Here is a 22,694-nt window from a genome sequence, read left to right as displayed (position 1 = left end):
ATTATATTTAGTATATTTAATTACTTGGACCTTTCATCAAAGAATTTTCTGTATCACTTCTGGAAAGACTTCAAATGTAGTCCTAAATATAAAACCCTTCCATTTCACCAAGAACCTTAGAATCATGAAATTTTACAGCTATAAAGTCTCATGTTCTCATATATATGAGGAACCTGAACCAGGAAGGCTAGCTAACTTCCCTAAAGTCACAGTTGAGCCTCTGCTAGGCCCTCGCTGGCTCCAGCGTGCAAATGGTTCCAATCATAAATTAAACACATTTATCTAAATATTGGCCAGGAACTACGCTGCCCTTCTTGTTGCTACAGGGAGTCTGCCATCTAAATATTTGCAGTTCCCCCCCCCCCTTGAGTCACACCCTATCTTAACCACATTTTAACAACATAGAACTGGTCACTTGACAGGTACTTAATATCAGTAACAATCTGACTTTCCTGAGTGTCAAAGCAATATAAATGACTCACATTCATTATTGTACTTAATGCTGAAATGGGACAAATTTCATCTTTTCTCTGCCCTAGGTCTTCTGTATTTTACAATCAGAGATGCTTTTTAAATTTTATTCATGGAGCTGGAGGACAAATAGCATTAGTGTTTAGAAAGCAAGAAGCAGATCAGTCTAATGGTTTGTAAGCAAAGCACCAATCGTGTCACCATATGCAATTGTTGAAGACAAGGGTGGATCATCTCAGAAGACAAAATAGACCATTGCAGAAAATGCATTTGTTGCCTTACTCCTTCTGCCATTTTTAAAGTATATTTCAAGTATTTTATTGTGCTTACAGATTAGTGTCTTCAGCCGTATACGTATCATCATTGCTCAGGTTATAATTGGTCTTAATTCATTTTTCAAAAACTACAGATTGTATGGGATAAGTATGCTAGAAAGCATTCTGCAACATATACTCAAAAAGTAGATGCTAAATTTAGAAAGAATCTCATGGTCAAATAAGTTGAGTAAATACTAGATTAGACAGCGTTACATTTCTTTTCTGCAAGACTTTCTGGGCCTTTAATGAGAAAATGGGAATTGCAGACACCAAGAAGTGAGACAGAATATATAGCATCTTCCAGATCTAGTAGTCCATAGATCCTGCACTGTTGGGTTTTTCATGGAAAGCATATTCCAGAATAACAAGTGGCAGATAGTATTTTGAAAGCATCAAGTATACAATACACAATGGATCAATTAAAAAAGTTAAGAATTTTTTTCTGCCATGAGGAAGCCTATTTCCTAGGTGGGAAAATAAAGCATGAATACAGTAGGCCTCAAATAACAGTATGAGGAAATAGTATAGAAGCTATCACAAAGTGCTGTGTGATCAACTGTCAAAGGAAAGATGTTCAAATGTGTTTAGTACAGAGGTAGGAGAAACAACGTAATTCTACATGCATTTTTGTGCAAGGGACTAGAGGTACAAGACCCATCAAATACGGTTGCTATATTAAAGAAATGAGCATCCTAGAGGGAAGGAAAGCCAGGACCCAGTGATGCAGGTTAGCATGGTCAAAACCTAAAAGGCCAGAACTGCTTAACCTTTGCATGCACATGAGTTTCCTGGAGGATCTGAACTGACGGGAGTAGATTTGGGATGAGGATCAAGATTCTGCATTTCTCATAAACTCCCAAATGATGCTGATGCGGCTGGTCCAAGGATCACACTTTGAGGAGCAAGAAGTTAGAGCAGGAGTTGGCAAAGTTTTTCTATAAAGTCCAGATAGTAAATATTTTAGGATTTGTGGGCCATGCGCTCTGATGCAACTACTCAACTCTGTCACTGTAATGCAAAAGCAGCCAGAGACCATGAGTTAGTGAATGAGCATGGCAGTGTTCCCAAAAAAACTTGATAGACTCTGACATTTGGACATTCTATGATTTGCATATATCACAAGTTTATCCTCTTTCTTAAAAATTTTAAAAATCTAAAAAACATTCTCAGCTCATGGGCCATACAAAAACAGGTTATGGGGGCTGCAGGCTGTAGGTTTGCTGACCCAGGAGTTAGAGGACCAGATATCACACTCCTCGAGTACGAGGCAGAGGTCTCCTTATGAAGCATATCTAACCAAACCAGTTACTCTTTCCTTCTCTTAAACCTCCACTGTGCTTATGATGCTTAACTTTACGTCCAAATGTTCGTTTGTATCTTTTCCATGGAAGATAAGGACACCTATTGACAGTATAAACTCAACTAGTTGCAGAGTTTACCAGGCATTACCTGTAGGATGTAATGTAGTGCCTTCACATGGAAGGTGCCCAGCAAGCATGTGTTCAGTAGAATTTAGTCTGTTACAGGAGCCTATAGCTTGACTATGAGGAAGAGTGGTTCCTAGGTGGGTTTAATGACGAGGGGAGGAGAGAATCCCAAGGAAGGGAAAGGATAGGCAAAGGAAAATCAGCAAGTGATACATGAGGACTATGTAGGAAGTAATAAATTCATGCAAATATTTAATAGAAGCAGAGGGTTAGTATAGGAAAATGATAAAAAAATAAAATCAGGGCCAGGTATATGAATGGCTTCAATGACAGGTCTGAAGTTGAAAGACTGATGTATGTAGGGAAGAGCTTTAATCTGATATAGAATAGAGAAAGAATCTATAGTTTACTGCAGATGGGGAAATCAACTTAATCCACAGTCAGTTCTCATGGGTGAAGATCTGGTCTGGGACTATGGAAAGAGAACAGGATAGAATGAAGTGGAAGCTGGCTCTAGGCTGGAATGTTCTCTAGGACTGTACGAAGACGCAGGAAATGAGAAAATGCCCTAGAATCAAGAAATCCTGCCCTTCTCAAGAGTCTCAGAAGTAGTATGTGTGTTGTTGCTGAGGATGCTCTGTTGGCTGAGTGGTGGTGGTGGTAAATGTTTTCTAATTCCCAAAGTCTTATCTGTTCCTTTATGACTAACCCGTATTTAATTTTTAAGTTCCGGGAATTAATCCCCTGAGTAGTATTAGCAAACTGGTTTTATTTTCAGATTAAATATAAATACCTATATTCTATCTCAATATAGAAAAAAGTCTCTGATGCCCTATTTTTATAAAAGGATGCAAAGTCCAAAGAATTTCATAGAATATGAGACTCAGAGGAAATCTGAGTGCTGATTAAGAGGTAAGCGGACAATACTGTCCCAGAGACTTCATTGCTTTTGGTTGCAAGTGGTACATTCCTACATATTTCTTTAAAAATAAATCACATTTAGGGGAGGTTTCAGGGCAGCTTCATGTTTTTTTTTGTGAAAATCCTGTTGAGAGTATGAGGTGCTGGGGGAATAAGGCAAGTGTGTGAGAGAGAGAGCATGTGCTAAAACAGTCTGGCAGCCTGCAGCCTCTTACACCCAGGTCCTGGTTGTTTGGGAGAGGAAAAGTGCTGACCAGCAAGAATGAATTACAGCACATCCAGCATCTCTCTACCTCGTGGAGGCCAGGCGGTCCGCTAGAAAGGTTTGTAAAGACCAGAAATGTGGAAGCCATTAAATCTGCTATTGCTCAGCTGATCGGGAGTCTTAGGGTCAACAAAAACAGTGCTGCCTACGATTTTTCAACATGATGACTAGTTTCCCCTGATACATTAGATATTTTGAGCATAATGTTTAGATTTCATATTTTTCTTTAGGTAAGAATCATAAAGTTGTAAGAGGCATCTACGATAAAACATTTTATAAGAAGACACTTTGAATTTCTGTTCGTTTTATTTTGTAACTAAAACGGTCTTTCCAAGTTTGGTGATATCCCTTATTTTGAAGTTGATAAAATGTACAAGATGCTTTACGAAGAAAACCTATGGGCAATGTCTAGTCATTAATTTCACAGTCTCTGAGGTTTCCCTCAGTAACATCAGCACAGATCTTTTTTTTTCTTTTAATCAAACAAGCATCTTATTACAGCCTTTCACTTCTGCTTTATTGTTTTAAACATCACCATTTCCTTTCTTTCTCTCCTGCCCTTTGACCTCCATTTGGCCTGCAGATGGTTCTGTGAGGGGAAGGAGCTACAGGACACTCCCGACATTCAGATCCGCTGTGAGGGTGGGGACCTCCACACCCTGGTCATAGCAGAGGCCTTTGAGGACGACACAGGTCGCTATACCTGTCTGGCTACAAACCCCAGCGGCTCAGACACAACATCTGCCGAGGTGTTCATCGAAGGTAAGGAGAGGTGCATGATTTAAAGGGGTGGTTGGGGTCTGATAGCTTGAGTAGAGCTTCCCTGTGAACATGCTTTCCCAATGCGAACAGCATAATGGCGTTGTGATTCAAACCTCATTTCTCCTGAGAATTTTATAATGAACAGTCTGACACTTGGGCATACATCAGCTAATGTCAATATTTGTTCCTTTTAATTGAAAACATTTCAGCTGCGTTAACTTGAATTTACTTAAAATGTAAAGTGTCTAACTCATTTTTTATTTCTCTAGTGAAGAGAGAATGGGAACATCTAGAAAAACCGTGTCTATCGACCAGATAGAGTTAAACTATAAATGACTTGGGAAATCGTTCATGGGAATGCTAAATGATTGAATATTTTTAAATGTTCTCATTTGTTTTCAATTCTAGAATTTTTGCCTCTTTTGTGAAATTCCGTTATTCCAGCTAAATGTATTGTGAACTTGCAATCGCAGGATGAAAAAACTTCAAGGATCAGTGTTGTATTAGAAAACGGGTAGGCAGAGAGTAGAATATTTCTTTTGTTCTTGACAAGACTCAGCCTGTGGGGAATTAGAAAGCTTGACGTGAAAGTATATAGTTTTACACTATTATTGGATTTTGATCAATACCTATAATTTAAGTTGGAAACGTTTTAAGCACCCACAGTATATGTTTTGTTTCTATATCCATAAATTGGTAAGCACTCTGTTAATTGGTTGCTTTTCAGAGTAGTAGTTAAGGGGAGTCTGGGTGGCTCAGCCACTTAAGCGTCCGACTCTTGATTTAGGCTCAGGTCATGATCTCACAGTAGTGAGATCCTGAGATCCAGCCCTTATTCCCTCAGGATTCTCTGTCTGGGTCCTTTTGACCCTCCCCTGCTTGCGTGTGGGCTCTCTCTCTCTCTCTCTCTCTCTCTCTCTCTCTCTCTCTCTCTCTCTCTCTCTTTCTCTCTTTCCCTCTTATTCTCTCTCTCTCAAAAAAAAAATCAGAAGAGAAAATAGTAGTTGAAATGCAAAAAAAAGATTATAATCCTTGAGGTCTTCATGAACTTACTCTTCATCTTTTTATGTTTTTTTTTAACTGTTTAACATCACTAAATTTCTTTATTATTTAAAGTAGAAGAAATCAAGATATGAATCATAATTTGTAACTCTTTCAAGAATTGACAAAAGAAATTTTAGAGGAACTATTACCACTGACTAAAAGTGTGTATCTTTACTTTCAGTAAAAGGATCCTCTGCACTGTCTTGAATATCTGTGAGCTCAAGGGACCTTGCCCTGTTAATGAAAGCAAACACTTTTTATAGAACAATAAATAATATTTACATGGCATTTATAAGTGTGTACATACTCATGCGTAATGATCAAAACCTCTCTGTAAGCCCATGAGATATTATTAGTACAGTATCTCCTTTTTATAAATGGTGAACTGAGACCCAGAGAGGTTAAAGCGACTCTTGCAAAGCCCCCTGGAGATTTGAACCCAAGCAGTCTTGCTCCAAGGCCCAGATTTTTAACCACTGTGTCATACATGTTTCAGAGTGGTAAATGAATGACAAAAAGACTTAAAATTTAATAAGTTCACAGTTTTAGCCATGGGTGGGCTGTGGCAAACATGGTAAAGTATTTTAGAATACAATGAAGGGAACTTAAACTTGCATAAGAAACCTGTTTGCTAAGGATGATCAGACTTGTCTTCTAAATCCGACTTCAGATAGAGCCTCTTAAAATTAAATGCTTTATTTGCTTTTAGCTTTGCTAAAATATGGTGAAATATGGTAAAATATGGTGAAAAATGGTGAATTTTAGAGTTTATTGCTGTTATACTATAGGTGTTATGAGAAATCACATGCAGTTGAATAGACTACCAGATCATTTCAGCCTGCATTTAATGTCCTACTGTGGTCAGATAATGCAAGTACAAACATGATTAAGACCCATTCTTCAAGTATCAAGGAGTTCCCAATCTAACAGCAGAGATGGGCACGTTAAAAAAAAATAACCAGACTCTAAGTGATGTTATAATAAGTGATATAATAAAAATGTATCCAGTGTTACAGGGATACAGATTAGCTTAAAAAGGTTAACTGGAAGATATGTAAGATAAACCTACTTTTCATATAATGAAAGGAAATATTTCTCTACCTCTAAAATCAGTTTTGATATCTAACTCTGATAGACCCAAAACATTCCCACCACAGTCTTTATTTTTATTTCAGTAAATTGGACTCTTCTGAGCCTAAATGCCCATCAACTGATGAATGGATAAAAAAAAATTGTGGTTTATATACACAATGGAGTACTACATGGCAATGAGAAAGAATGAAGTATGGCCCTTTGTAGCAACGTAGATGGAACTGGAGAGTGTGATGCTAAGTGAAATAAGCCATACAGAGAAAGACAGATACCATATGGTTTCACTCTTATGTGGGTCCTGAGAAACTTAACAGAAACTCATGGGGGAGGGGAAGGAAAAAAAAAGAAAGAAAAGAGGTTAGAGTGGGAGAGAGAGCCAAAGCATAAGAGACTCTTAAAAACTGAGAACAAACTGAGGGCTGATGGGGGGTGGGAGGGAGGGGAGGGTGGGTGATGGGTATTGAGGAGGGCACCTTTTGGGATGAGCACTGGGTGTTGTATGGAAACCAATTTGACAATAAATTTCATATATTTGGAAAAAAAAAATTGGGCTCTTCTGTATGGAAGCTCCTGAACTGCCGGTCCACTTCTGCCTTTGAAATCATTTGGATGAGTTATCAATATGTGAGAAGTAATCTCTGGTTCTATATACCGTGCCAGGACTTTAACAAAGATAATGGATTTTTTCCCAGTGCGCTGTAACAGTGGACTTACTTAGCCAACCAGCCAGCAGGTATCTGTGAGTTCAGACAGACTGTGTGTGAGGAGAGGGTGAGGGACCTGGGCAGAGCAAGAATAAAGATCCAGTAGGAGTTAGTCTCCTAAGCCTAATACAAGGTACTTCGGGAAAACTGGCTCCTTGGCCTTGTAAAGTTTGGATCATAATTCACAGGGAAAAGAATGAGATTTTTGTGTATTTTCATCCCAAAGAACAATTACATGTAATAGAAGAGAATTTCACATAAATTCTTACGCTCATATTATGACCAAAAGTAAGAAATTTTTATATGTACTCATTCCAGCACTGAATTAGACTCAGACATATCCCTACTGAATTGTATCCTAAGCCACGCTGCTATTACTGTGTCAGCATGCAGTCATTTGCAGGATCTACTGAGGGTAGGACGTTTTTTTATAGAACTTCAGAGTCTCAACAAAACCTCTAAAAACTTAATGTAGTGGTTGGAAACTGTCTAAATTTCACTGTCTTCTGCAGCAAGTTTTAGAATGACACAAAATAAATTACAGCTTAAATCTCAGTCTGCGCCTGGGATAATCTTTGCTACATGTTGAACTTCCAAGAGGATGGCCCTGGGATGGGAGAGAAACTAGTCAGAGTGGTGTAAGAGGAGGCAGAAGACATGTTTCGGGAGAGAGGACGATGCCAGCTCGCTCTCCAGATGCTTGAGAGCCCAAATGAGGACAAGGAGGAAACCACTGGGTTCAGCAACTGTGGATGTTGTTGGTGATTTTAACAAGAGGGGTTTGGGGAATCTGGAGAGCACAGCGGTCAGATGGAATGAGTTGAGAAAATGTGTGCAAAATATACGAAGAGAAGCAACAAATAATAGATCATGTTGGGGAAGTTTTGTTCAACCATCAGCAGAGGTGTGAGCCAGAATCTGGGAAGAACTGTGGGGTAAAAAAGATTTTTTTTCTTTCACTTTGCTTATTTGTTTTCATACCAAAATAACTAGAGTATGTATCCTATGCTAATGCAAATAATCCAAGAGGGAAAACCTAGATCATGTAGAAGGGCAAGAAAGAATGAGACCAAAGTCTTGGAAAAGGAGAAAGGAGACGGAATCTGGCCCACATCTGGCCTAGATGGTGAGGGGGGTACCCTCCAGGACTAGATGGCAAAGAGATAATCTTAAATTCATAATATAAATAGAAAGGTAAATGTCAGCATGTGAAATCCAGACACCTCCAGTTTCCATCATTGTCACCCTCTTCTGATTGCAAAATGGGTTACCCAGATCATTACAGCTTTAGGAACTGCAAAGAAGGTGGGATAGGATGGTGGTCCTGAAATGTGGGATGAAGGAAGTGGAATTAAACCTGACCTTGTAGGAGTTGGATGGAGAGGAGGGCAGGAATGTGGGGAAGAGGCAGGGATACTTGAGTGAGTGTAATGCACCGTGGCAGATCTTGTGTAACATTTATAGGTTCTCAGTGCTTCGAGTAATCAGGTAAAACATGTGCCCCTTTTAAGGGACATTTTGAAACATGCTGAGATGTTGTATGAGTAATGGCTCCTGTTGATCTCAGCAGGGTAAAGCCCTTCTGAGTACATGGTTTCTTCTCCTGGATTTTAAAAATACACTAAGGGGCACCTGGGTGGCTCAGTCATCTGGGCATCAGACTTCAGCTCAGGTGATGATCTCACAGTTAGTGAGTTTGAATCCCACATCGGGCTCTGTGCTGATGGCTCAGCCTGGAGCCTGCTTCGGATTCTCCATTTCCCTCTCTCTCTACCCTTCCCCTGCTCATGCTCTGTCTCTCAATGTTTCAAATATAAATAAATGTCCTAAAAAAATTAAAAATACACTAAGAGAAGCTGAAGGGATCTAAGCACAGCCTTGGCCATTTTTCACATTATTTATTTTTAAATGTTTCTATAATATTTTCTGGCTAGCTTAGCTTCTAGTTCCATGACCTTGAACAGTTTTTCAGTGGCTCTATGCTTCATTTCCTCCATCTCCTCTGGGAGAAAATTGGATTGCTATAAGGATTGAGAGCAGTGCTTTGATACAGAGTGTGAGCTATGATTACTATTATAAAAATAGCACATTTTTATTTTTAGAAACTGAAAACACACACTTAAAAGGAAAGTATAAAAATCAAGGGTAATGCTACTGCTCTGTGACGGTTACTCTCAATATTTCGATCTTTCCAGTCTTTATCCTGTATGTGTATAGTTTACATACTCCTTTGTACCTTGTTTTAAATTTAACCTGTCACAAACATCTACCCATGGCATTAAACAATCTTTAAAACTCATTTGAATGTCTTTATAGTCATTCATCATTTATAAAATTTTAAATCCTTGGCATTGTTTCCGTGGGTCTTATCTGAGTCTTAAATGATTATTGCTGCACTGGTGATTATAGCAACTGAGAGAGTAGGGAGGGAGAAAATGAGTAACTCGTATGGGGACAGAGTGTAGTCACTCCTTAAATTTTGAAAGGCAGAATATGCACACAGGCTGAACTCCAGGAGTTTCTCTGTGAGGCTGGTTTCACTAACGTCTCTCAAGGTCTCAAATATACATTTAATATGTGAATATATATTTTCAAATGGTTGATACTTGCTTTCATGAAGACTTCCTGTTTGCCGAAGTTGAAGCTGTATCATTTACTTCCAGCTTGCTTCCACCTAGAAATGTGGCTTTTTTTTTCCTTCATCAAGGAAGATGCCAAATAGACAAAAACAATGAAAACCTAGTGTTTTCATGAGGGTGAGGCAAATGGGCATTTTGATGTATTGCTATTCTACACAACCTTTCTAGGAAAATACTTAAAAATGGAAATAATATATCCATTCCTAGTGCAGAGATAAAATTATTGTAAAGCTGCCCATGTGTATTTAAAGCAGCCATTAGAAAATTATAAAGTAGGTTTCTGATGTCAGAATCCCACATCCCACACCATTGGGATGTCAGAAATCCCAAAGGTGTTTCACAATGTATTGAGTAGGGGGAACGAGCAATAACTTAGCAATATGCATAACATCATCTTTTAAAAATGTTTATGCATTTTTAGATAGACTTTGGAAGACTTTGGAAGGATATACCCCAAAGTATCTTGAGTGGTGGTATTCCAAATGATTTTTTTTCTTTAATTTTTGCTATTGGGCATTTTCTGGGTCTTTTCCTATGAGGAAGCATTAAATAGGGTACGTTCTTTAAGTGAAAAGAGAACACCTTTTAAAGGTAAGATAGCAGGTGTATTTTTGTGACATTTGCACTGGCATTTGTATTTTCAGAACAGAGCAGAGATCATGGACATTTGATTCCCTCCCTCTCTGTGGGGAGCAATATAGAAATAGCATTTAGGCTGATGAACAGATAGACGGATAGTAATTGTAAGTTCTGGAACATGTCAGACTGGAGCTTCCATCAAAAACTGAAAGTGGTGGTTTGATGAATACGAAAATGTTAACCAGAGACAGGAATGTCCTTTCCTGACTAGCAGGTGCAAAGCAGATGACCAAAGGGAGGAGACAGAAGGAGAGAGGGAGGGAAGAATCCTTGAGGGGGGAAGGGAACTTGCTGGCACAGAAAGGGAGATTTGATCCACCACCGTCTGCAAGAGCTGCTCTGACACCTGAGACACAAGGTGACTTTGAGATTTCACGAGGGTTGGACAGGTGTGCGAAAACTAGCAAAGGTTTTCTTTTCCAGGGGTTGAAGCCTTTTTGGCCCTTTACCTTTCTCTGAAAATCAGCTGGAAAAAAGGAATTTGAAAAAAAGAAAGACTTTCTAAGTAGATAATCAGGGGATTTTATTTTTAAGATTTATTAAATGTTTGGAATCAGATGAAAAACAGCTATTGGTGTCCCCAATTTCTAGCCACTTTGAGAGCATCTGTGGTAACTTCTGTAGGACTTTTGCTACCCTCTCCCTCTTTAAAACTCCGGCGACTCTAGTAAAATTGATCTCAGATGACCCATGATTTTCTGATAATGGAGGCTACTGATTTTTGCTCATGTTTCCCCAGCTCCCTTCCCATACCTCCTCCTCCTTCTATCTCTATCACCTATTTAAAAAAAATTTTTTTTAATTAAGTTTGAGAGAGCTTGCACACAAGCGGGGGAGGGGCAGAAAGGAGGAAAGACAGAATCCCAAGCAGGCTCTGTGCCACCAGCCAGAGCCCCACAAGGGGCTTGAACTCACAAACTGTGAGGTCACCACCTGAGTCAAGACCAAGAGCCCCACCGACTGTGCCACCCAGGTGCCCCTCTGTCATCTGTTTGTGATGGTTGGCCAGTTGTGCTGCTCTTTGATTTTGTTACTCCCCCAGCTCATCCTGCATGACTGACTTTCCCCATCACCGATCTCAGTGCCTAGGATGAAGTCCAAACACTGTGGCCCTGTCTTCTACATCTCACCTTCCATTTCTAGACTTGCCTCCCACTGCTGCCCCCTAGCATGCTGCTCTTCTGTGGTTGCTTAGTTCACTTTCCAACCTCAGACAAGTGTCGCAGTTCCCACGGTTCCATTCACTCATTCTACAAAAAGTTGCAGGTCTGCCATTAGCGAGGCATGAAAATAAGCCCTCAGAGGAGTTACAGACCTCCATGGCACGTGAAGGTCTTAACGGTACAAGGGAAGTCATGGACCACAAGTTCAAAAAGCCTCTCACCACTGCTTTCTAGTTATGTGACCTTATGCAAATTACTTAATCTCTTGGTTCCTCAATTTTCTGATGTGTAATTGGACATGGTTCACCTCTTAGGTGAGTTATTGTAATTAAATGTTGGGGCACCTGGGTGACTCAGTCGGTTAGGCATCTGACTTCGGCTCAGGTCATGATCTCACGGTTCATGAGTTTGAGCCCCATATCAGGCTCTCTGTTGTCAGCGCAGAGCCTGCTTCAGATCCTCTATTCCTGCCTCCATCTCTGCCCCTTCTCTGATCACATGCTCTCTCTCTGTATCTCTCAAAAATAAACATTTAAAATAATGTAATAGGGGTGCCTGGGTGGCTCAGTCAGTTGGGCATGCAACTTCAGCTCAGGTAAAGATCTCATGGCTCGTGAGTCCGAGCCCTGCATCAGGCTGTATGCTGACAGCCTGGAGCCTGCTCTGGATTCTGTGTCTCCCTCTCTCTCTTCCCCTCCCCTTCTTGTGCTCTCTTTCTTAAAAATAAATAAACATTAAAAAAAAATAATGTTATAAAGTGCAAAGCAGATTGCCAGGCAAGTAGTAAGTACTCAAAAATTGGTAGTTCTGTTCCTAACTCCACCTCAATTTTTCAAAGAACTTACAATTTTCTAGCATATAGGATGTTATAAGGGACCTGAGTAGTAAAGTAAGAACATGGGGAGTTCAGAGAAGACAAAGCACAGAAAAAATTACTAGGCTGATCTTAAAAAGCTATTGAGAGAAGACAAGGTAAGAGTTTCCTATGAGAGTGAATAATAGAATTAAACATACAAACATAAGAAAAGACCAAGAAGGGAAAGTCCTCCCTTCCTTTGGATCTTTATTCAAAGTTCCCGTCTTGATGGAACCTTCCTTGCTACCCTACTTCAAATTGCATCCCGCTCCATTCCCTCCTTCCCTATTCTGATTTGTGTTTTCTCATTTCCCTCAATGCCATGTCATGTATTTATCTTGTCATTTGTGCCTTCAAAAGAATGTCAACTCCACAAGGGCAGGGGTGGGTTGGTGGGTGGGTATTTGCTGCTATATTCCCATTCCCTAGTGGAGTGCAAGCCAGTACGTTCAACTCTTTGCATTGGGGTTCTAGGACATGGAATTTGGCTGATAGAGCTAGAAAATCTGGTTGGAAATCATGCGAGTCACTAAATAGCAGGGTTTTAGGTTTTTAAATTTACGGAATAGAAACTCATCATCTTAGTTTTTTTTTTTTTTAACATATGTTACATTAAAAAATGATAAGAGTTTGAAGACTGACCTAAGAAGACAAGATAAGAATCTATTGTGGTAGTGCAGGAACTAAGTGAAGAAAGTCTATACTAAGTATTAAATAAATAGGAAGGGACAGCAAACATTCCAGCAGAGTTACTTAAACATGACTGTTAAAACATTAATAAAAGACTAGAAAAATACAGTCATGGAAAGTAGCATGGGGTAGCCATCCAAGAAATTACATTAATGCATATATTCTAAATGTATTTAAAATATACTGCAAAGAGTACATATAGTGTGATTTCATTTGTATAGACATATACATAAATGTATGTTAATAAGTTTATCTGACAAATATACATTAGCATGTGCAGAATGGCATTAAGGAAGATACTCACTGTCTTTAGTATTATGTCACACAATTCTCTCTTTGGTTACTTTTCTGTAAGCATGTATTATTTTATATTAAAGTATCTCTAACTCAAGTTAAATACATCTCATAAAAGCAATACCAAGAATATACCTCTAATCACACTTATTTGAAATCTGTCACCTAAAATCTCTTGTGACAAAACACATGAGCATTAAAATGTTAAGTACATTTTGTATTTTGACTAAAAACATGATTAGGTGACCCTCAATTCACAAACAGTAAAGAAGCGAATGAATTTGGGAGAGCGTGATCCAAAATTGGAGACATTCTTCGTCAAGAATGAAGCCACTATTTTGTTCTAATTTATCAAAGACTCAGAAAACATCTCCTAATTAATGAGTAATGAAGACATTGAGAATCCACACAATGTAATTTCCCAAGAAAGGATTAAAGTTTAAAACCTTGGATGTTTTACACAGACACATACATTTATTTCATAGTTTATAAGCCACTTAGAAATTTGGTTGTGGTGGCCAAAGTGATAAGAAATGAAACTAATAGTAGATTTGGCATTCAAAACAATTGCTTTGAAGAAAGCTTTTTATAGTAGATCTTTAAGTAGTTTTCTGAAAAAACAGTCCAAATAAAAATGGTCTGAATCATTCCCTATTTCAAAATAAGACATTGTATGTTATTTAAAAAAGGAAAAATAGTACTCTCTGAAGCAGTGCTAGATACCCTCAAATCTTAATTTTGTCATTTTCTACTTTTTCAGGTGCCAGTTCAACAGATTCAGAGAGTGAAAGTTTAGCTTTCAAATCAAAACCTGGAGCCATGCCACAGTGAGTGCCTATGATCCCATCAATTGTCTGTATAACAAAGAATGTCACGAGAATCGTTGGGGTACAAAGCAGCACGCATTGTGCTTTGAAGGAAGAGGTCTGCTGATGTCAGTCAAAGATCAAATATCTGAACGTGAACACATTTTTTTTAACTTAGGAATTTAGACTTTGAAGTCTGCATTTCATCACTGAGATGCCAAAATCAAACCATATATAATGTTAGTCTCAATGACAGCTAACTGGTTGTAAATATGTAAAACTAACAGTCACATCGAGAGGAAACTAGTTAAATCATTACAAAAATATAAAGGAGGACCACTTTATTGATACAAACTGGAAAACGTCTGATTAAGCCAGAAATGGGTTTCCATTTGGATAAAGTCTATTACTGGTTAGATCTTATGAAAATGGTAAAATTTAGTTATTCTTAGGAAGACAGGTGGGTTATTTTCCAAAATAATAATTATGTAAATTGATATTAATAATTAAGTTTTTGCAAAAATAAAATCAAACCTACCAGAATCTTGCAGAAAACGCCATGAATATTGAGACTGTGCTAATCAGTTTCTTTGATCTGCTAGTATATACATAACAATTATATCTATCCAGGAGTGTGTGTGTGTGTGTGTGTGTGTGTGTGTGTGTGTGTGTGTGTATATATATATATATATATATACACACACACTCTGCCACCTCTGACTTCAGATAAAGATCTCAAGCATAGTAAAGTTACATGACTTGCTTGAGATTGTACAGCCAACCTCTTAGCAAAGCTGGGCCTACCAACCAACTGTTCTTAACCTTTCTCTACACCTCACTAACTTTTATGGGTAAGAAGAGACAAAAATGCCAAGACATTCTCCACAAAATGAGGAACCAGGACAAAGAAGAGCTGCTAGACTTAAAATAGACCACTAAAACCATGAACTAAATACAGAACCCTAACCCTAGGACTTTTTCCAGACATTTCTTTTCTCTTAGGATTTCCAACATCAAACTTTAGGTTCTCTGATAATGGCTGAATTATATATAGCTCCTTTTCTCTTACCCATGTATTTATTTTGGTAAAATCTATAAGGCCCATTCTGTGTATGTATTGACTATAGCCATTCTAAATGTAGGTTATGGTTTCCCATTTCTGAGGCAGTTACAATTGAAGTGGACTGAGTACACAAAAAGAAACTGAAATATTCTGTGGAAATCTTTCAAAGAATAATTCCTGATTTTAAAAAGTTCTGGGGCGCCTGGGTGGCTCAGTTGGTTAAGCGTCCGACTTTGGCTCAGATCGTGATCTTGCGGTTCATGGTTTCGAGCCTCGTGTCAGGCTCTGTGCTGACAGCTCAGAGCCTGGAGCCTGTTTCAGATTCTGTGTCTCCCTCTCTCTCTGCCCCTCCCTGGCTCATGCTGTCTCCCTCAAAAATGAATAAACATAAAAAAAATTTCTGATGGAACCCACTTGCCTTTTTATTTTCCAGAGCTCAAAAGAAAACAACTTCTGTTTCCTTGACAATAGGATCATCATCTCCAAAGACAGGAGTGACCACAGCTGTGATTCAGCCATTATCCATCCCTGTTCAACAGGTAAGTCCTCGTACCTGAAACCACAGGAATCAAACTCATTAGCAAACTTTGTGAAGCAGACTTCATGATTACAGCTTCGATTCCAACTAGTATACTCCCTGCAATATTTTCCTAAGTGGGAGCACAACAGGGGGAGGAAAGAAAATGGTAGGTAAAGTTCTTCCTTTTGAGCACTAAAAATAATGTTTAATCAAAAACCTATTACCAGTTAGTCAGTTAGTCAACATCTGCTTTCCCATTGGGAACATCTCTAACAGCCAATAACCTGATAAAACTTTGAGCTATGACTATTTGATTATTCTTCCACAACTGTGCCCTCTTCCATTCAGCCAAGTTTATTAGCTCATTTAAAATAGAAGCAAGAAAAGTTGACATACCAACAAAAGTTTTTCCAGGAGCTAAACATAATCATACTATAATAATAATAATAATAATAATAATAATAATAATAATAATAATAATATAATTTATTTATAATATATAAATATATATTTATAATATATAATATATAATATATTTATATTATAATATATAATATATATTATAATATATTTATATATATTATAATATATAATATAATATATAATATATATTATAATATATAATATATAATATATATTTATTATAATATAATAATAATAATAAATATAATTATTATTATTATTGGCTTAACCAAGCATTTTTACCCTGCTTTTATTTCATTACAAGACTGCCGTGTCCAAAAAAGAACAACAGTACAAACTACTGAGGTAATAGTGAGCTTACTTTGCAGATACAACAGGAATTAAAAAAAAAAAAAATTAGAATCTTTAAATGTTTTAATTAGTTGTACGTTACTTTGCCTTTGTGCTATGATGTGTATATTTAAAAACAACACTCACAAAAGCCTTCCCCGCCCCCACCCTTGAAGTGTAAACTCATTCCTAACTAATCACTATGTTCTGTGAGCATCATCACCAGGCCTTCTATCTATTGAGCACTCAGGTATTGTAGAGTAATATTCTGGGATCTGTGGTATGTAGAAACCATAGAGAAGAGACATTTGAAACTTGAAAAGAATCAGCCAGTATAACTCACTTAAAGATGGTCTAAATATTTGTTTTAAATCCCTAAATCAGAGTGGAACCTATAGAAATATATCTGATTATATGTAGATTTTTTTTGTGTGTGTTTGATATTTAAGTATTGATAAGTGATGAATGCTTAGCACCATGCTAGGCATTTCATTGGAGAAAAAAAAATCTGTCACCATCTTCATTCCCAGTTTATAATTATTACTAATTATGTAAATTGATATTAATAATTAAGTTTTTGCAAAAATAAAATAAAACCTACCGGAATCTTTCAGAAAACTCCATGAATATTGAGACTATGCTAATCCTATTTCCTATGGGGAAATAGGAAATATAAAAATATGAATATTGCAGAACACATTAAAAGCCTAAGAGCAGGGGCACCTGGGTGGCTCAAGTCCTGATCTCACGGTTTGTGAGTTTGAGCCCCGCGTCGGGCTCTGTGCTGACAGCTCAGAGCCTGGAGCCTGCTTCGGATTCTGTGTGTCTCCCCCTCTCTCTATGCCTCCCCTGCTCACGCTCTGTGTCTCTCTGTCTCTCAATAATAAATTAACGTTAAAAAAATTAAAAAAAAAAAGCCTAAGAGCAGAAAATATGTATTTAAATATGTAAAACCATAATAACGTAAACAGTACATTTTAAGTGGTTTAAATTCTACAGGAGCACTAAATGGAAGGTAATCTAATCTATTCCGACAGTATAGGCAGGAGGCTGAAGGGCTCACAGAAACTCCGTTGCTTTATTATCATCAGCAACGGTCATATAAAATGTTAACACCCTGGAGCCAGATTGCCTGGGTGTATATCCCAGCTCTACCACTTACTAACTCGAAGAGACCTTGACTAAGTGATGTAACCTCTCTATGCCTAACTTCTTCATCTGTAAACTGAAGATAATACCATCTATCTATCTCATAGGATTATCATGAGGATTTAGGGAGTGAATCTCCACATAACATTTAGAACAGCGGCTGGCACAGACTAACTACTGTATAAGTATTCAAATAGTCTATGCACATTAAAAAGACAGTGAAAAGTGAAACCCAATCCTAAATCACAAGCCAATGAAAAGTCTTACAAGGATAATGAATAGGTCCTTTCCATCCTAGCATCTCTACAACTGCCAACATTCCTGATGACATCTTGTCATATTTAGACACATAATATCAGATCACTATCATCTCGGGGTAAGAAGTTAACAATTGCCTATATAGAGCAGAATAAACCCAAAGTGCTTGAAAATAAATGAATGTAGAAGGAGAAATCATTTCCATTCACCACTCTGGAATCCTTCTATTTCCCCAGAGATGAGTTCCATTCAGTAAGTATTTCAGCACCTTTATTTTTTGCATATCAAGAAAAAACAGTATCCTTCTTTTTAACTTCCTATAATTCCTTATATCAAAAAAGAGTTCAAGTTAAAAATAAGGTAGGGGGATGTTTGATAATTTACCCTCCACTGCCAGTAACTTGTGCTTTTAATTCAATGAATCCAGACCATATTTAAAAATAAAATATAATGTCTGTGAGAACTTTGGAAAAGACCCCTGTGAAACCCCCACACACAGAAATCCATTTGGTAATAGCATTTAAAAGCTCATGGATCCCTGAGGAACCAGGGAACTTGTACCTTGAATATCCTTTTGAGTAGAGAAGAGTAACAGATGTGAAATGAGGGTGTAGAACAATGTCTGTACTGTATGTAAGAGTAGACCAGCAAAATGATATATGGCGATGTTTTCTTTCCCTTGTTTCATTCATGTGGAGTGATCCCAATAATGAAAGGTTTCTTTAGCCCATCTGTTCAGCAATTTATATATTCAGAATTTGATCCCTGTGTCTCTGCTTTTTCAGGTTCACAGTCCAACCTCGTATCTCTGCCGACCTGATGCAACCACTCCTGCCTCCTTTCCTCCTATTTTTACAAAGGTCTGACATCTGCAAGTCTCATTCTCTGTGTTTGCTTTGGTCCTGAAATTCCATTCACATTGATTCACATGTGGCTTCATGTGGCAGTCTTTAAAAATGAAAACGAACAGATCAGTAGGCTGTCATGGTTACCTTTGGGGCTAAATAGGTATTTACCGAAAAATTGCTGGGTGATTATAATCTTGTGAAGGGTCTAAAAAATGTGGGCATGGTCAGTGACCTGATAGAGCTTACAATAGAGTGGGAAAGCCAAGACAGGTGGGAAAAAAGACAAAATGCTGTGTTCGAAATTGTTTGGGAGAAACAACAAGTTTTATAGAAATAAAAAAAAATGGGTAATAATTCAGTTTGTTCTAAGTTTGTGTTTTGCCTTGCCAAGCTGAATGACCTCCATTTCATCTGCCAGCTGCTCAACTCAGAAATGGTTCCATGTAGCATATCTTCTCTCTCTTTGTTTTTTTGTCTTTGTTTTGTTTTGAGAAAATTACAAACCTTTATTGAAAGACCTCTAAAAAGGCCTAAATAAGTGAAGAGAAATACCATGTCTGTGGACTGGAAAATGGTCAAGAAATCATGACTCCCAGATTAATCTGTAAATTTAATGAATCTAGTTGAAATTCTAACAGGTTCCTTGTTTCATTTGTTTGTTTGAATTAGAACTTGGCAATTTGACTCTAAGATAAACCCAAAAATAGCCAGGGTACTCCTGAAGAAGGAAAATCATATGATGGTAAGGAAGGCAGGAGATTTGTCCTTGGAGATGTCAAGACTTTGTAAAAATATAGTAGTTAGGACAGTATGGTGCTCGCATAAGACTAGACAAATTGACAGGTAATCAGAACAGAGCCCATAAAGACACTCCAGTATTTACAGAAACATTCCTCAGCAGAGATAAAATATATATATATATATATATAGGACTCCTATTTCATACTTTTTACAAAAATCTACTCCCAGTAAACTAAAGACAAATGTAAAGAGCAAATCCATAAAACATGCAAGGCAGTGGAGAAGAGCATCTTGCTTGTCTTCTTGAGGGGAATGATTTTTTTTTTCTTCTAAGCCAGCCTGAATCCAGCTTTATTAAAGATCTTTCCATAAACGATATTTACTTTAAGACATGGCAACAAATGATATTTGACAACAACTTTGAAAGCCCCCTCCTGGATAGATTACAAAAAGAAAAAAAAAAAAAAAAGATTGTGTGAAACCTTACCAAAAACAGTGCCACTCTAGTAGTCCATGAAGTTGTCCTTCGTTGCTTAGAACAGCACATGTTACCAAGGTGTGGATAATTCAGGTGCTGTGTGACTTCAGAGGTTTTTGAAAACAGCTTCACCAGATCATCACCAGGAAATCTGTTATCTGCTGTATTGCTACCCAAGACACGGCTGATTTTGAGGGTGTCAATGCACCTCTTGATTTAAGTAGATAAAGAAGATGTGAGGTTTTGCTTTCCCTCCCCATGGGGCTTCACCACTGGGGCCTGGCATATAGAGATGTTAGGGAATTCCTCCTGGGCACCAAGAGAAATCCTTGAAAACTAGACACAAAACCTTGTTCCTCCTGAATCAGTGACATATTAGTGGTATATCCCCTTTCTCCAGAAGAAAACCATGAACCATACTGTGTGCCAAACACACAGCGTAGTAAAAAGAAACATAAAACAAACTTCTATATTTTTATAAAGGCATTCTGTATTTTTACAAAGGAATCACAAACTATGGAGTGACTGGAAGCATAGAGCACCCCTCCCTGGGCATTTTCGGTGCCTTTTACCCTCTGTGTCTAGACTGTAGACCATCTCTGTTCTCTGTAGGATTGCTTTCTTCCTTCCTTGCATTTGCATTCCCCTTTATCCCTCTGGGCATCTTTTCTCCCTGCTTTGCTGGGTCCTTTTTGGGCCTGAGCTTTGGTTTTGGAGGGGCAGGTGTAGAAAATAAATCTGCTGATCTCCTTTGTATCTCAAACTAACTTTCCCTTTGTCACCCTTAGCATCTTTGGGGGCATGATGGTGACAGTGAACGCCAGGTGGGCTTTGCCAGTTTAAGAGGTGCCTCCATCTATTTCCTCCTACTACTCTGGTAAAGATTCCCAGGTTTCACAGCTGGTCAGAGGCGGAGCAGCACTTCTGCCTGTGGGCCACCGGCTTCGCTTGGGACGGCAGAGCTGGCATGGACTGTGGGACTTTGGGCGGTAGGGACACATGAGAGACTGGGAGAGCAGCTGGCCTCATGTGGCATTTCTTGCTAAATAGTTGGACCCCTTCAAGGAATTGCAATATCAGGTGGGCTTGGTATATGACATGAGATACCCTTATATGGACCTGAAACACATTCAGGAGTCCCAAAGTTTACCGAGTGGGTGGTGCAGATTACCAAGCACAACTTCTGAATGCAGTCTCCTTCAGTGCTCCTCATCATGTTCCTGCAGGTTCTCCTAGTGGCTCATTCTGCCTGGCTGTGGCTTTTCTCAAGATAAAAATGTTTGCTCCAGGGCGCCTGGGTGACTCAGTTGGTTAAGCATCCGACTCTTGGTTTTGGCTCAGGTCATGATCCTATGGTTGGGGAGTTTGCACTCCCCATCAGGCTCTGTGCTGACAGTGTGGAGCCTGCTTGGGATTCTCTCTGCCTCTCTCTCCACCCCTGCCCCCCTCTCTATTTCTCAGCATAAATAAATTAAAAGCAGAAAAAAAGTTTGCTCCAGGTGGAATCAAATTGTGATCCTGGAATAACTGGAGTTTTGACTCTTCAGGTCCTTGGCATCCTGCCCATTTTCTCTATCTCTGACTCTCCAAAGTTTGAACAAAACACACAATCCTAATAAATCAGAGTCTCCTTTGGTGCCTGAAAGGTCAAATATGAAACATATTTGTGTACCCTTTGAAATCTACCACAAGCAATTTCCTGGACAAGCCTGGAAGTGTTTAATAATCCACACAACCTGGAGCCTGTGAGCAGCACTTTGCCTGCTGTGGTCCATTAAATTGGCTCTTCTCTGGACCCGATCACAAAGTGAAAAAGTCCATTTAAAACCAGAGATTTCCTACATTAAAAAAAAGGGAGGGGGGTGAAGAATGCAGTCAGAAGTAGTTAATAATCTTAACCTTTTTACTTAAAAAAGGCATTCTTGTTAACTACCGAAATTATCAAATGCCTTCTCCGATTTAACACTAGATTCTCATAGTTCCTCTACCAACCTCATCAACTTTGAGAATTTCCTTAGAGCTCTAACACACTCACCGAAGGCCATTTGCCACAACACTTGTTTTTCCCAACAGGCCATTTGTCATCCCTTCAGATAATCTTAAATAAATAATAAATGAAACCGAAAAGACCACACAACTTCTTGATGTAAGTTTGTTTGCTTTTGGTTGATGTACAGGTGAATTGCTTTGTCATATTTGAATTATTTTAAGACTTCTATATGACCTATGTAAGATCTCATGCTGTGAAGTCAGAAGTTTAAAAAGTCAAAAAGTTTAGTTAAAAAGTCAAAAGTTAAGTTTAAGCCATTGCTAGGTCCTCCTGGAGAAAGAAGGTAGAGAACCTATGGAAGAAGACTGGGCATCTTTTGATATTTAATAACAAGTATAAAAGCTTTTACCTCTTTGCATCTGTGAAGCCAAATTAACTTCTAATCCGTCGGACTGTAAAAATGTACTGGTCTGGAATTGGAGTGGGGTCCGGGGCAGCGAGGGTAATTGCAAAGGAAGAGGAAATGAAGGTCATGAAGGGAGATGTACTATGGGTTTTATTGTTTTACTCAGAACTTTAAAATGAGAAAATCCCCAAGCCCCTTGTGTTAATAAACCATGTTAATAAACCTGACGTAGGGAACCCATTGGCAAAGGTGTGTTGGGGGGTGGGGAGGGGAGTACATGGAAAGTTGGAGCATGTGAAAACAAACGTATGCCTTTTTTTTCCTTCCTGTCTGGTTTTCCCAGGAATCTACGTTCATATGAAATATAATGGTTTGGGGAAGTTTGCATTCCACCAGCT

At 38.4% G+C, this 22,694-nt stretch overlaps 1 protein-coding gene across 7 annotated transcripts in view; it reads left to right on the top strand.

Annotated features, from left to right (window-relative positions):
* The window catches only part of PALLD (palladin, cytoskeletal associated protein), a 408,455-nt gene that overhangs the window by 166,764 nt on the left and 218,997 nt on the right, over nucleotides 1–22,694 (top strand). For all 7 annotated transcript variants that reach the window (XM_045055693.1, XM_045055692.1, XM_023252685.2 and 4 more), the window contains 4 exons: nucleotides 3,985–4,163; nucleotides 14,045–14,111; nucleotides 15,587–15,692; nucleotides 18,619–18,693. In XM_045055693.1, coding sequence (XP_044911628.1) covers nucleotides 3,985–4,163; nucleotides 14,045–14,111; nucleotides 15,587–15,692; nucleotides 18,619–18,693 — 427 coding nt within the window. The remainder of the gene's footprint in view (nucleotides 1–3,984; nucleotides 4,164–14,044; nucleotides 14,112–15,586; nucleotides 15,693–18,618; nucleotides 18,694–22,694) is intronic.

Source organism: Felis catus, chromosome B1 (assembly GCF_018350175.1).
Source record: "Felis catus isolate Fca126 chromosome B1, F.catus_Fca126_mat1.0, whole genome shotgun sequence".
Lineage (NCBI taxonomy): Eukaryota > Metazoa > Chordata > Mammalia > Carnivora > Felidae > Felis > Felis catus.
Note: the sequence above shows the minus strand (reverse complement) of the source record. Positions and strands in the feature narration are given on the sequence as shown.